Source organism: Lissotriton vulgaris, chromosome 9 (genome assembly GCF_964263255.1).
Source record: "Lissotriton vulgaris chromosome 9, aLisVul1.2, whole genome shotgun sequence".
In the NCBI taxonomy this organism is placed as follows: Eukaryota; Metazoa; Chordata; class Amphibia; order Caudata; family Salamandridae; genus Lissotriton; species Lissotriton vulgaris.
Window position 1 is genome coordinate 941,089,232 of NC_141697.1, and position 15,082 is coordinate 941,104,313.

The 15,082-nt window shown below is 45.9% G+C and overlaps 1 protein-coding gene across 1 annotated transcript in view; it reads left to right on the forward strand.

Annotated features, from left to right (window-relative positions):
- Window positions 1–15,082, forward strand: part of TRAIP (TRAF interacting protein) — a 241,531-nt gene that overhangs the window by 129,106 nt on the left and 97,343 nt on the right. The window contains exons 5-7 of the mRNA XM_086936803.1: window positions 8,727–8,854; window positions 10,967–11,061; window positions 11,591–11,704. Coding sequence (XP_086792929.1) covers window positions 8,727–8,854; window positions 10,967–11,061; window positions 11,591–11,704 — 337 coding nt within the window. The remainder of the gene's footprint in view (window positions 1–8,726; window positions 8,855–10,966; window positions 11,062–11,590; window positions 11,705–15,082) is intronic.

Sequence of the window (15,082 nt, forward strand, 5' to 3'; positions counted from 1 at the left end):
GGGCTTATAGACCCAGATCAGGCGGGATTTATTCCCGAATGCCAGACATCGGATAATACCAAACGGGTTCTCCACCTCATCGAGAAGGCCACACGAATCTCGGGAGAATATATGCTGCTCACTATTTACGCTGAGAAAGCGTTTTGACCGTGTTCACTGGCCGCATCTAGCGCAGGTACTGGAACGCTCGGGGATGGGTGAGAAGTTCTGTACCTATATGCTTAATTGTTATAAGTATCCTACGGCAGTGGTTCGCGTGAACGGGCACACATCAGCTCGGTTTCCCATTGAGAGAGGCACGAGGCAGGCGTGCCCCCTGTCGCTCCTCCTCTTCGCCCTTTATATGGAGCCGCTGGCGGCGAGAATGCGAGAACTCAGCCATTACTGGCATACAGTTCGGCGGATATGTCCACACGATCTGCCTGTACGCGAACGATGTCTTGATCGCTCTCGCCAACCCGGGGACTGCGCTGCCAGCTTGTATGGAGGACTTGGCTGCCTTTGCCCGCGCGGCAGGCTTTAAGGTGAATACAGATAAATCTGTTGCCATTGACCTCTCACTGTCGAAATCTACCTGGGAGCGCCTGCAGGACTTGCTCCCTCTACAATGGGCCAAGACTAAGACCCATATCTGGGGATCCAACCGGCCTCTTCACTCCCTGAGGTGGTCAACACCAATTATTCCCTTCTGAATCAGAAGATCCAACGAGAACTCGGCAGGTGGAAACATTACCATATATCATGGCTTGGTAAAATCGCGGCGGTCAAAATGACCATTTTGCCCCAGATACTATACCTATTCCGAGCCATCCCTCTCCGTCCCCCGGTGGGATGGATACGCCAGACACAGGCCGAACTTGCACAATTCATCTGGAATGGACGGAAGCCTCGGATGCGACGGGAGTTGTCTATGCTTGCCTCAGAGGGGGGTGGACTGGGAATTCCAAACCTCCATCTCTATTTTCAGGCCGCCCAGTTGCGGTATATGGTAGAGTGGAGCCTGTGGGAGTAGGAGAAGCACTGTCTCTTTCAAGACCAAGCGGTAGCAGCGCGACCCTTACAGGGTGTCCCATTTCTCCTTAAAGCGCATAGACCCCCTAATCTGTACGCCTCTCATATTACACGGGTTCCCTTGGAGGTGTGGGACGCTAGTAACATCAATCACGAACTTACGTCCTTTCCCTCCCCACTAACACCACTACAGGATAACCCAGACTTCACCCCTGTCACGGAGTCAGTGGCTTTTTCAAGATGGAGGCCTGCCAGATGTCGCATCCTATACCAGGTCTGTAGTGCGGAAGGAGCCCTTCCTTTTCCCCAGTTGAAGCAGACTTATGGACTCTCAGAGGCAGACATACTTTAATATCTACAAGTAAGGCAGTAGGCGCTTCAACCTAGCGTCCGTACCCATGCAAATAGACTCCTGTTCCCTTACGAGAGATGGTTAATCACCCGAACATCTGACAAACTCATTTCTGATTTGTATAAGATGCTACAAGGGCGCCTAGCACATACCTCCAATCCTAGTAAGGCGAGGTGGGAGAGGGAGATCGGTAGAGTCCTCAGCCAGAAAGAGTGGGATAACATCTACTACAGGGCTCGACATTCCGCATACCACATGGGGCTCACCAACACTCTCACGAAGATAGCCACATACTGGTACTATACTCCGGAGCGTCTGCACGCAATGTATAACACACAAGAGGCGCTGTGCTGGAGGGGCTGTGGGGAAGTGGGTACCCTAGTACATTTATTGTGGGAATGTGAGCATGTACAGGCATACTGGACCCAGGTCTTAGATGAAGTAGACAAGCACTTTGAGATAGAGCTTCCGCACTTCCCAGCATATGTTTTGCTTGGCCTCCCCAACCCATTGATGTACCCACTGCTCTCCCGTAGAGGCAGGCAGATAGCAATAGCGTTAGGATCTGTGACACACATTGGCGTACTTCCAATGCCCCGACATTCACTGGATGGTTGCATAGTCTGTGGCACGTCCTCTGAATGGAAAAACTGTCACTCACTCTGGCCGGGGAGAGACCTAAATACAATGAATTGTGGCAACCCTTTCTGTCGCTTCAGGCCACAGAATTTAGGGAAATAACATTCCCCAGATACTTGAGACTATTGCGTCTCACTGGTCCACGGGAGACAACCTGAAGGGGAAAGAACTGCAGAAGAAATTGGAAATATTTGGCATCGCCCCCGGCCTCCATCCCGACGTGGACACTGAGCCGGTCCGGCGCGATCGGTTCTTTTGTCCCTGTGTTGGACCCTGGCCATTTTCAGCCCGATTGGCAGCCAGAGGTGGGTGAGGAGGACTGGGAGGGGTCAGGTGTCCCTTTAACTGACCAACTTGATACTAGCCAGGACTGGAGAGAGGAACTGGGGTAAGCCAGTGGTCTTCACACTTCACCCGACCGTGACATGTTGTCTCTTCCTACCGTGGCTACGGAGGAGGGAGCGTCATACGCTGTGGTGTTGCATAGGGCGGCCGAGGTTCTCAACCTCGAGCTTTCTACGGTGGTGGTCAGGACTAACATCCTAACTGAGGTGCTTCAACCGGCGGCAAGCTCTTTGGAGCCCCTGTTGCCGTTTAATAAGGCCCTCACAGACGTCCTTTTGGGCACGTTGTCCAGGCCCAACACGAGGGCTCCCGTGGACAGGATGATCGCCTGATGCCACCACCTGGCACCGGGGGACCCCACTTTCCTCCCCCCAACACCCCACCCCGAAGAGCTTGGTGGTCCAAGCCGCCAAATCCAAAAGCGCCTTCCCTACCTCTCCACCTGAAAGGGAATCCAAGAAGCTCGAGCATCTTGGCAAGACAATGTTCTCTTCCGCCTGCTTAGGACTGTGGTCTGTAAACACTGCGTGTCCCTTGGGCCGGTATTTGCACTCTGTGTGGGATACGGTGGCGCACATGCTGACTCAGTGTCCGGAGAAGGCCCGGGCAGTGCTCCCCCAGGCTGTCTCCGTCGGGAGAGATGCAGCAAAGTTTACAATACGTTGTGGGCTGGATACCGCCGAGACTCTTCGCAGGACCATTTTGACGTGTGTAGCGCTTCGCCGCTATGCCTGGATGAGGTCTACTGGCTTTTCAGGGGATGTCCAGAACACCCTGATGGACATGCCCTTTGATGGCTGTTGCCTTTTTGGCGACAAAGCAAACAACACCCTAGAACACTTGAAGGACTCACGACTACCGCCAAGTCCTTGGGCCTCTCCTCCCATCACCTCCCCCACTGGAACACCATCACTTCGGACAGGTGGGTTTTGCAAATAGTCCAAAGGGGCTACTCCCTCCCCTTCGAGACTACCCCTCTGGCCATGCCACTGCAGTCCCACCGCATGTCGGAAGATCACCTGGCCCTTCTCCAGCAAGAAGTTATGGCTCTCTTGGCCAAGGGAGCCATCGAGCGCGTTCCTGTCCCAAGTAGTAGGTCATGGTTGTTACTCCCACTACTTTCTGGTTCCAAAGAAGGACAAGGGCCTGCGTCCTATCTTGAACCTCAGGGACGTCAATCGTTCCTCCTGAAGGAGAAGTTGCATAGTAGGCCATGAGCATTTTCAGTTCACCGTGCGCCCCTTTGGTCTTACCAGCGCCCCTCGGGTGTTCACGAAAGTGATGGCGGTGGTTGCAGTTCATCTGCGCAGATCAGGGGTTTCAGTCTTCCACTATCTCGACGACTGGTTGTTGAAGGCAGGCTCGCCCCAGGCAGTCGTCTCCCACCTCCAGACTATGGTCGACCTCCTGCATATGCTGGAGTTCTCCATCAATGTGCCGAAATCGCACCAGATTCCCTCTTAAAAGCTCCTCTTCATCAGAGCGGTTCTGGATACGACGCGGTTTCCCGTCTATCCTCCAGAATAGAGAGCATGGGATAATCGGGCTATGATTCCGATCTTTCAGCCTCTGTCCTGGGTTTCGGTCAGAATGAACCTGAGGCTGCTGGGCCTCATGGCCTCCTGCATCCTGCCGATCGATAATGCCAGATGGCATATGCGGGCTCTGCGGTGGGACCTAAAGTTCCAGTGGGCGCAACATCAGGGGAATCTGTCCGATTACGTTCAGATCTCGGAGGGCACTGCTCGACATCTGCAGTGGTGGCTTATGAACCAGGATTGGGTCAATGGCAGATCCCTACCTCTCCTTTCTCCAACCAGACCACACTGTGGTGATGGATGCTTCCCTTCTGGGATGGGGCGGCCACGTGGGAGAGGCGGAGATCAGAGGCCTCTGGTCTCAGGTGGAGTCTGGGCTTCACACCAACCTTCTGGAGCTCCAGGCGATTCATTTTGCACTAAAGGCATTACTTCCCTCTGTCCGGGGAAGAGTGGTGCAGGTGTTCATGGACAACCCCACGCCATGTGGTATTGCAACAAACAGGGCGGGTTGGGGTCGTGGACCCTATGTCAGGAGGCCCTCCGCCTCTGGACATGGCTGGACCATCAGGGCATTTCCTTGGTGGTTTAACATCTGGCTGCTTCTCTGAACGCCAATGCTGACCAATTCAGCCGCAGGTGCATGATGGATCACAAATGGCGTCTTCACTCTGAGGTGGTGCAAGGTCTCTTTCAACAGTGGGGAGAGCCTTGGTTAGATCTATTCGCCACTGAGAGAACGCACAATGTCCGCAATTCTGCGCGTTGGAATTTCCAAGGCGGCACTAGCTCGGCGACACTTTTCGCCGCGAGTAGAGTTGCGGTCTGTTGCACGCCTTTCCGCCTATACCACTTCTGCCCAGTGATGAAGAAGTTTAGGCATGGCCGGGCCCAAGTAATTCTTGTGGCTCTGGATTGGGCACGAAGCCTGGTATCCCGAGCTGCTCAACATGGACATCGATCCTCCGATCAGACTGCCTCTTCAGGAGGATCTTCTGTTGCAGCAGCAGGGGATGGTTCTCCACCCGAACCTGTCCAGTCTGCACCTGCTTGCGTGGAGATTGAGCGGCGGCAGTTGACGTCTTTCGACCTGCCTCACTAAGTCTATGATGTAATCTTGGCAGCCAGGTGTCCCTCCACTAAGACGGTATATGCTTGTAGGTGGAACAAATTTGTGGCATGGTGCATAGCAAAGGCTGTGGGTCCCCTTTCTGCCCCTCTTCTGAAGTACTCTTGTTTCTTCTCTCTTTAGCCCAGCAGAACTCTGCTCTGGGCTCTATCAAGGGCTATCTTTCAGCCATCGCTGCCTTCCTTCGGTTGCCAGATCAGCCTTCCATTTCAATTCCCCGGTAGTTAACCATTTCCTCAAAGGCTTAACGCATCTGTTTCTTCCAATCCTCTTCGTTATGCCTCTGTGGGACTTGAACCTTGTTGTAACCTATCTCATGTGTTCTCCCTTTGAGCCACTGCGTAATTGTCCTTTACGCCCGCTGACTCTTAAAACTGCTTTCCCGGTAGCCATTGCTTCTGCTAGAAGAGTGAGTAGCACCAGGCTCTTTCTTCAAAACCTCCTTTCCTTTCTGTTCATCCGGACCAGGTGGTTCTCCGGACCCATCCTTACTTACTTTCTAAGGTGGTCACTGCCTTTTACATCGGGCAGACCATTATTATGCCCACCTTCTTTCCGCCTCTGCATCCTTCAAAGGAAGAAGGGAGGCTCCACCGGCTGGACCCAAAATGTGCGCTTTCCTTCTATCTGGATCGCACACGACCGTTCCGGGTGGATGATCAACTTTTTGCTGGTTACGTGGGCGCAAAGAAGGGGCCGTACACAAACGCACCATTTCTCAATGGATCGTGTTGTGTATTAAGGCTTGTCACATTCTAGCTAAAATGGAGCCTCCGATCGGGCTACGCGCTCACTTCACCAGGGCGACTGCAGCCACTACTGCCTTGTGAAGGGGAGTGCCTCTGAATGACATCTGTCAGGCAGCCACATGGGCATCGCTACACACGTTCACCAAACACTACTGTTTGGACAGCCAAGTCCGGAGAGACGGCTTCTTTGGCTGTTCTGTTCTCCAAGACTTTCTGGTGTGATCTTGGTTCGCAGACCCTCCACTGGGGTTGGTATTGCTGGGGTATCTATTCTAAGGTTAGGAATCTATAATTAACGCGTTTCTGTCAGATGCACAAGTTACTTACCTTCGGTAATGATCTATTACTTAGTTATAGATTCCTTACCGCCCCACCCATCCTCCCTGTTCTGGGAACTGATTTCTAGGGTTAAGAACATCCTTTCATGGCCCTAGTTTTGCGCACCAATGGTCAGTGTCTTGCATGGCTCTGCGTTTCTGGCACGAAAAGTCGTGTGAACAGAACTGACGTCACGCGCGAGGGCGGCGTCTAAGTAGCTACTGCGACATCATCACTGTGACGGACTCTGAGCCGACCGACGCCAACTTCCGACGCGCAGAGGTATTGCTGACACAAAATCTTTCTGGTCCACTCTGATGCCTGGGGATAATTCTAAGGTAAGGAATCTAGAACGAACTAATGTTTCTTACAGATATATCGTTACCGAAGGTAAGTAACTTGTGCTTCAGCAGCTCACCCTACCAGCAATACCCTGTACCATGCAGGGTAGGCAACAGAGGGCAGTGGATGCCTCTGCACTAGCTAGTTGTAACTACTGAAGATGCCACCATGCCTCATCGTCTTAACCTCCGTAAATTGGGTTGTCACCGTTTCGGCTTCAGCAGCACAAGAGTTCTCAAGAGCATGAGTGCTCATTTTTAACAGTGGTCCATGAAAGGTGGTCTGTTGGGGTAGAAGCAGCCTAATGGCCTTCTAATTAAACTCCTCTATAGAAGTTGTTTAAGAGTGATAGTGTTTTGCACACACAAGGAGACAGGCAATTAAAATAGTGTTTGCCTGTAAGTATGCATCAAGATCTAGTGTTTGGCATTTCGGCAGAGCTTAGGAAGCATTCTTTGGACAAATCATTTCTCATAAAATGTGTATGTTGCAAATAAAAAGTCACCTGCTAACTTAAATAAGCTCATGTTTAAAGCATAGGGTAGCTTAGTACCGATGGTTTTTGGCTAATCTCACTCTGCGGTCCCGAAAGTGTTAACATGGGTATTTATGGTGCCCCATTATAAGTCGAATAGGTGGTCGGGGTGGTTCCATTGATGAAAGCCAGGGTCGTGCACCACACAATTTAACACACTTAGTTTGTTAATCACTTCTTGTAGAAAGGAAGAAACACCTTAAATCCATGAATAAGGAGTCCAGTTTGCACAAGGGGTGCTTATGATTATTATTTATTGCTACACTCCTGGAGAGTTGCATTGACAGTGGCCTCATTTTTCTGTCCTATCAGCAAATAATTTAAATGCATTTCATTTTAAATCTGTATAACAGCCTGAGGTTTGCTGTCTTAATCAAATGTATTTTATTGAATGTTATTTTTTAAATTGTCAAATATTTAACATGTTTGTAGAGACGAAATGTTTAACAATAATTACATTCTTTTATTTTAAAAAAAGTGATAAAAATCCTCCTCGAGACCTGTCCAACCTGTGTCTGTTGTGGCTCCCTTCACAAACGATCAGTGTAGATCAGCCCCAACTGAAGACTCAACAATAGTAGAACTGCACTGCTGTTCAGTAGTGTTGGTGTTGATCGTTGTTCAAAAGATTACTTTTTAACCTCTTTCCTGTAGTACTGTAGTAGTGGTCTTGGGGGGCCACATGAGGGTGGCACAGCCGTTTGTTGTGCACCATTGCATGCACAAGGCACCCACAAGAGAGGCGTCCCTTCCAGTCAAATAAAATCCCTTGAACCATATAATGAAATAAGCCACACCAGAATGAGCTTCATTTCCAATTAACCTTTTTAAGTAAACAGACCCCAACAGCTCGGGTTGCTACATGTCGTTCACCTGCATTGTCCCAGATAGGACTCCACTTATTCATTAGACATTATTGATTTTATGAAGGGCTTTTGCCCATGTATTGTGCTTCTTTTCAAAGGAATAGAGTACATAACGTGAAACAAAATTAGAAAATGAACATATTGAAGAGCCAAGTTCTAAAATAGACGCACACATGTGTTCTTTAAGAATGACAGGAGAAGGTAGATGCAGCTTTATCACATTATCGTGAGCACTCCAGATGTTAGAGATCCGGCACCAGAAGTACCTCAGGCACGAACATGGGTGAATCATTCAGATCTTGGAGCTGCAACAAAGATTGGAGATATCCAAAGGCTGGAGAAGGAAAAAAATGGGGGGAGGCTGATGCTGATCAGATAGCAAAGGTGTAGAGCTGTGAAAACATAATTGGGTTGTGAAGTGAGACTCTAATAGTGATGTAGGATTTGAGCAAGAAAAGATACCTAGCATTAAGAGAGCTTAATGGCGCATCCGCAAGTTGAATGCATATTGAATATTGTAGTGTGCTTGGGTAGCAAGACCCTCTAGAAGCAAGGAGAATGAGTCTAGTTGGGAAGACAGAAGTGTGAGGATGGGGTTTTTATTTGCTGGAAACTTAACAATGTTTGCAGATTTTGCAAATGTAGGACCTGCAAGTACATTAGATTTAGCTTTTTGTTTATTAAGTCTCATTGAGCTTCATAAACAGGCAATGTGTGTGGGTGGTATTTGTTCAGTGAAACTAGTAAACCTACCAGCTATTTTTCTTATTAGTTAGTCTTCAGGTCCGCCTTGGGCCAAGCTGAAATCGCACAATACCTGCTGCAGCCCAAATATATTTCACTCATGTAAAGTTTTCTCTTCTTTCTATTTTTGTTTTTTCTTGTCTTGCCTTTTTTTTCAGAAAAGGAGAAGCGGGATTGCCAGTCCATTGTGGACATGCTAAGGGAAACTCTTGATGTTCGGAATGCCATGATCCATAGCCTACAGAAGGAGATCGCAGATACAGGAATGCTGTGCGCCACACTCAAGGTAATCCAAATGGAAGTCAGTTCATTTAATTTGAATACAAATATTGTCTAAAGTGTTAGCAAGATGTTAGTCTCACACACCACTCTAAGAATAAGTAATTCCTTTCCGGTCTCCTCCCTGATCACGTCCGGAGTGGAAATGTTGACCTTCATCCTCCTAACTGATGTACCAGAAAGCCTTAACCGACCTAGAAGGACCCCTTGATATTTCTGGTGACATCTGGCTTGGGACTGTTAGACAGTTGTCCCTTGTGTATATTTTTTGTTCTAATCTTTTTTACAACGTTTTGAGGCAGTATTGCCTTACACTTGAATCCCGTAACCCAGACTATCCTATCTCATGTTGTTACTCAAAAGGTTTCTGAATATTGTTAAGCAAGTCACTGATCTGATTACTTTTTTTTATATGCTTATTAGTATTTCACATGTATATCTTGCATTCCATAGATCCTGACATCTCGGCCATACAATCTAAAGTATTGAAAACCTATTACAAGTGGCATTATCCCAGTAGAGTAATAATTCACAGTATTTAGTGGTATTCACAGCAAACCCATCACAAAATAAACCATCAAATAACAGCGTATTCATTTTTACATGGAGCCTGAAAACAGCAATTCATCACAAACTGTCATAATTCCTGGTTGGATTTATCAGTAGGAAAAACTGCGGGCTCTAAATACGGATATCATTCAATCTCTGTCATTGAAACGAGGGACCTGAAATGAGTGATAGTGCATGGGATTGGTTGTACCAAAAGAAATAAACGAATTATTTTCACTGAAGTCAAAATTTTGCTTTAGCCATATTACAACTGTTAATCCAAAATAAAGTTTGATCATAGATTCAAGAGGAAACTTAGAATACAGGGTTAAGATGTACACGTGTGCTATTAAATGAAAGATGGTACCTGATTTGCAAGAAAATGCAAATCGGTTTTATCACAGTTTTACCAGAAAACTACTGTCTCGGCGCTAAAAGAAAAATAACGCTTGCAGAAATGCTAATTTTCAGTTTCTCTAAAACATCTCGAATGTTGTGCAAAACATCCTGTAATGAATTCGAAGACCTACATGTTAGGCAGTTGCCAATCCATGAAGTACATGAGCTAGGGACATTTCTAATTAAAAATTATCAGAAAGGCAAGAGAGACAAAGTGTAGGAAAAGGCCAAAATTAATGTGTTTTACAATATCTCCAGAAGTTAGTTAGGTGTTATTTAATATAAGCCTTTCAGACTTCACAAGGTCGCAAACAAGCGAATGGGAAACCGATCTTTTAGCAAAGAGTTTTATATATTAAGTCCAATTCATATTCACATAAATGTGTTTTTTTTTCTTTTTCATGCAACATCGACATTCGACAACTGAACACTGTTTCCTATCTTGCTACAGTTTGTCAATTTTCCAAATCTCGATTTGTCAGTGCTACACCAGACTAGGTTGCCTCTTTTCAGTGAGCTGAAAACATTTGAATTAAGTTACTATGATCTGGGCTGGTAGGGCACCTTGCTCTGCCTGATCTGCCATTTTCTGCTTCTTTCTTCTCTCATCTGTAGAGAAAACTGTTGTCGGAATTGGTAGAACAAATTTTCAGACAGCGCATGCGGGCCATTGTGCACAAGTAGTAGTTGCAGGTAGGAAATTAGTGTAAGTATGCCTACTTGTTGGAAAATATTTAAACCTCCTCTGGTGACCGCCTGAAACTACCTGAGCTGCCATCCTGTTGTCACTGAGATTGTAATTAGTGAGAAACAGTTCAACAGCTATGGCAGACTACAAATAATGTCAAATGGATTGGGACAAACACCAGAATGACCACTAATGTTTTGTGTCCGTTGAAAATGGTGGTTAGTTTTGTCCCCGAATTTAGTCTGTTCCACACTGATTAATTTTAATATGGAGTTGTTTATTATTTCCCTGCAGTGTGGACTCTTGCTTGTATATGCGGGGCATTTAGATGTGAGGTTTACTGAACATCCTATTGATTGGTATGTCGCTAATCTGTTTGCTTGCTGTTTGGAATGTTTAATTTCTAGTCCTTCATAAGCTCCTGCTTTGCTGGCGTTTCTAATTAGTCCTAACTTTACAAAGTTTCTGCTTTTTTCCTTCTAGAAGCAAATGAAATTCCTGGAGAAGCAGCAGGACGAGACCAAGGCAGCAAAAGAGGAGGCCCGCCGGCTGAGAAGCAAAATGAAAACGATGGAGAGGTGTGGTTTGTAGTGTTTCATTGCCACAGCTTGTCACCGACAACAAGCTCTGTGTAAATTCTGTTGTCTTCTGCACCCCCTCGCATCATTGATAGTTTTTTTTGTTGCTGCAATGATATATAGAGGCTGAAAGACCCTGAGTTTTAGTAATGAGTGACTGTACTTGATAGATAAGTACCCAGCTCATGTTTGAAAGACTACTGCATCTTCTAGAGATTGTGGGAGTGATAATTGGGTGAAGAAGAGAGAAAACCTTCAGGATCCAAATATTCATGGTCAATTTCTCGTACAGCACTGGGCCTGTTTCTTGCCAGTTGTAACGGGTAGTCAGATTGCCATGCAAAGCAGTGGAGTGATATATTAAAAAAATATTGCATTTGACGAAGGGGAACCCGGCCAGCGTTCCTCAAAAAGTACTTCAAATACACTTTCCTGACTACATCATCTCTGCTGCCACACATGGCCCGGCAGAAAAACTCTGTTCCTTCAGTAATTTTACATTAAAATCTGAATGATTTTTGTATTTTAGCCTCGAGTTACTGCTCCAGGGCCAACGTACAGAGGTGGAGGAAATGGTACGCGATATGGGCATCGGCCAGTCCTCTGTGGAGCAGCTGGCAGTCTACTGCGTGTCATTGAAGAAGTAGGTGTATTCTAAGACGTCAAATTGATCCCATTGATTAAGAATGTTATCATTGCACTGTCCATATTGTATTTTTTCTGCCTGGAGAGGTAAAGGATGCAGGGATATTCTGGCTGTCCTGCTTTAGGTTATTTGCTTGCAGATGAAGCCATTGGACTAGCACTCTGGAACCGATTCCCATTATACCAGTCATAACTTTAGTTTGTGATTTTTAAACAGCTGTGGATTGAATTAGTTTGTCAGCAACACCATTGAAATTACACACACAGCTTTGGTACTTTTAAAGGAAGTTGTGTTGAACAGTGCCAGACCCTTCTAAGCCACCTGTTTCCATTGCACTGGAAAAAATCACAGTAGCATTGCTCCCTCCCCACTCTTAACAAACCCCCATTCCCTCTGTATTACACTTGTTTTATTAAAATTCGCCTAATTGCGTCCATTTTGTGCCCCTTATATTGTCAAACTGCAATTGCTGTTCATTGGTGACTGAGATGAATTGAGCTGTGGTTTTGATTTGGCAGTTACACGCTTAAAGATCTTTTGCAGAACAATTGGGCCTTTCTGTTACTTGTGCTAAATGTAATTGTGGTTTCTTAGTTGAAGGGTTGTTCAACCCAAGTTGCAACTAATCTGGTAGAATGTTCCAAAGATCCAAGTAACTCAAACACACAACCCAGTCAACAAGGGTTCGAAGCGGAAAGTTTAGGTACCCTTGAAGCATGTTCTGTGTGTCCTGAGCAGTCAGAGGTTACCGGGGAGTACCTTGGGCTGATGCTGTTGTTTACAGTTTGGGCCCAAGAAACACAGATACTGTTACACTTTCTTTGGATATTTGAGTCACTCCCTTTACACTCCTCTCCAAAAGTAGCAGAGCCGAGGATTAATCTAAGAGGCGGTGTTGGGTTAAAAATGTAGGGCCCGATTACGACCTTGGTAGACGGGGTTACTCCGTCATAAATGTGATGGAAATCCTGTCCACCAAATTACAATTCCATTATATCCTATGGAACTTGTAATTTGGAGGACGGGATATCCGTCCCGTTTGTGACGGAGTATTCATCTGCGAAGAGTGTAATCAGGCCCTTGGATAAAACAAGACATAGTAAATACTAATTGTTTAAATTGTTTGTATATCTTTTTCCATATCCCTTCTAAGTCCTTATGGGCTTTGCATTGTTGAATAAATATTTACTCCGTGTCACTTGTGCTGTGCTTAGTTTCTTCGGGGGTCACTGGAGCTGTTCAACTTTTGAATTCCTAAGGGCCCTGCTAGTGTTTGACTGAAAGCCTGTTGGTTGCATTTGAATCTATATAGGGAAAAATGGGATGTACTGTATGCTGTTTGTGGGTAGTTAAAAGCTTAGAATGAGGGGAATCACACACAAGCAGAATTGTTGCTGAGAAGTATGAGGATAGAAACATCGGAAGCATCACTACTATCACTTGAGACTCTCCAAAATATCTGGAGAGCATAGGTGGAGGTCTGAGCCATCGGTCCAAATGCGTTCACTGCCAAGATGCTCTACTGTTCCAGCCTTGTTGACGCTGACAACTCTGGTACCAATCGCCACATCAATGGTACCAGTTCACAGACATTGAGACCGATTCATGCAATGGCGACAGTTACCATGCTGGTGAAAGGACCGGTCATAACTCCATTACATCACCAACCTTTGGCGACAACTCCGACATAGACGCCCTCTTCAGGCTCAATACATACCCTATATTTTACACCCTCTGATGCAGTTATTTCTGTAACCAAACCTTTTTTACCACCAAGACCATTATATGTCATACGTGCAGAGGACCCATTGCAAGTAACTTTACAGAAACTGGCTCTACTAAGTCTTCCTGACACTCTGGTATCACAAAGTGTCATTACTCCTCCGGCACCAACAATGCCACAGCCAGCTATGCCAATGGAAGTTACAAGGGTAACAAGATTGACAGAACCCGCAGCGCCTCTTCCATCACAAACTCCATACAGATGTAAGCCGAGAAGTTCTTCCACCTCTCCAAGCACATCAAGAGTCCATTCTATAGACAATTCCTATACACCATCACAATCTACAGCCTCTCTTCGCATTATCCCCAGTGGATAATATTCTAATATTCCAGGATATACTTTAAAGAGGTGCAGCAAAGCCCAGCATACAGCAAGAGATCCCTCACGTTTCTGTATTGGTAATAATGAAGACATTGCAACCCAGAGTTTCACAGAAACCAATTTTAGCACTAGTCCCAAGCTTCACAAAGCTCATCGAATTTACATTTTTGAACATCAGCCACTTTAGAATCGGCCATTCTGCATTTGTTCAAGAAATACAAGCCAGCTCAACAAGATCTTGTATTTCTTTGCCAGTAACCAAGCCTGGACTTGGTCATAGTTTCTGTAGTGTGTTAAAAGCAACCATCAGCACCAGAGACATCAGTGCCATCAGAAAGAGAAAGCAAAAAGATGGATGCTGTAGCTCAAAGTCCGAGGATAGACAGCCATAACCCTCAAATCCGCTACTGACTGTTCCTCTTAGCAGTTATGACAGTGCACTATAGAAATACCTGTTCACTTTCGCAGATGACCTACCAAGAAGCAGAAGAGGAGAGTTCCTCAAAGTTTTAATTGATCGGCTGATTGTCTGCAATCAAGTCATAAGCACAGTCATGGATACCGTTCTCCTAGTAGTGTCAACCTTCTGGCATGGCATTGCTTTATGACCAGTATAATGGCTTTGTCTAACATCTCTACAGTACGATGCAATTACAAATATTGAAATTGCCTTTTTCAGGTCCTGTACTCTTCTGTGCTTATGCTGAAAAGAGTAAAAAGGGAATCTGAAACCCTTAAAGCTTTGGGGCTAGAGAAACAAGTGTTTTCATTTCTTTCAAACTTGTGGTACACAACAGCTGCCACAGGGATTCCACTCCAGAGAAATCACGCTCACACAAAACAATGAGCAGAACACTCCATGTTCTATGTTCGCTACTCCGCTGGCAGGTAGTGTATCAGGTAGTGAATGGAAACGCATTATGACTGGCAAATACATCTTATAAATCATTCAGAGAGGTTCCAAAATACAGTTCAAGTGTCCGCCACAATTGCACCGAAACAAGCAACACATCATCTGCTTCATCTTCGGGTGGAAGTAACATCAATACTTCAAAAACAAGAAATAGAACCTGTCCCTTTCTCACAAAGAGGGAAATTTATTTATTAAAGATAGGTTCAGATGTCAGATTTTTTTTTTTTTTTTTTTTTTATGGTCGCAAGCGTGAATTTGGCCCGTTTACAACCGCAAAATTGATGTTCAAACCATATTTTGCGAGTTGCTTACCTATTAGCGAATCGCAAAATATAGTTTGCGACTCGCTATTAGGAAG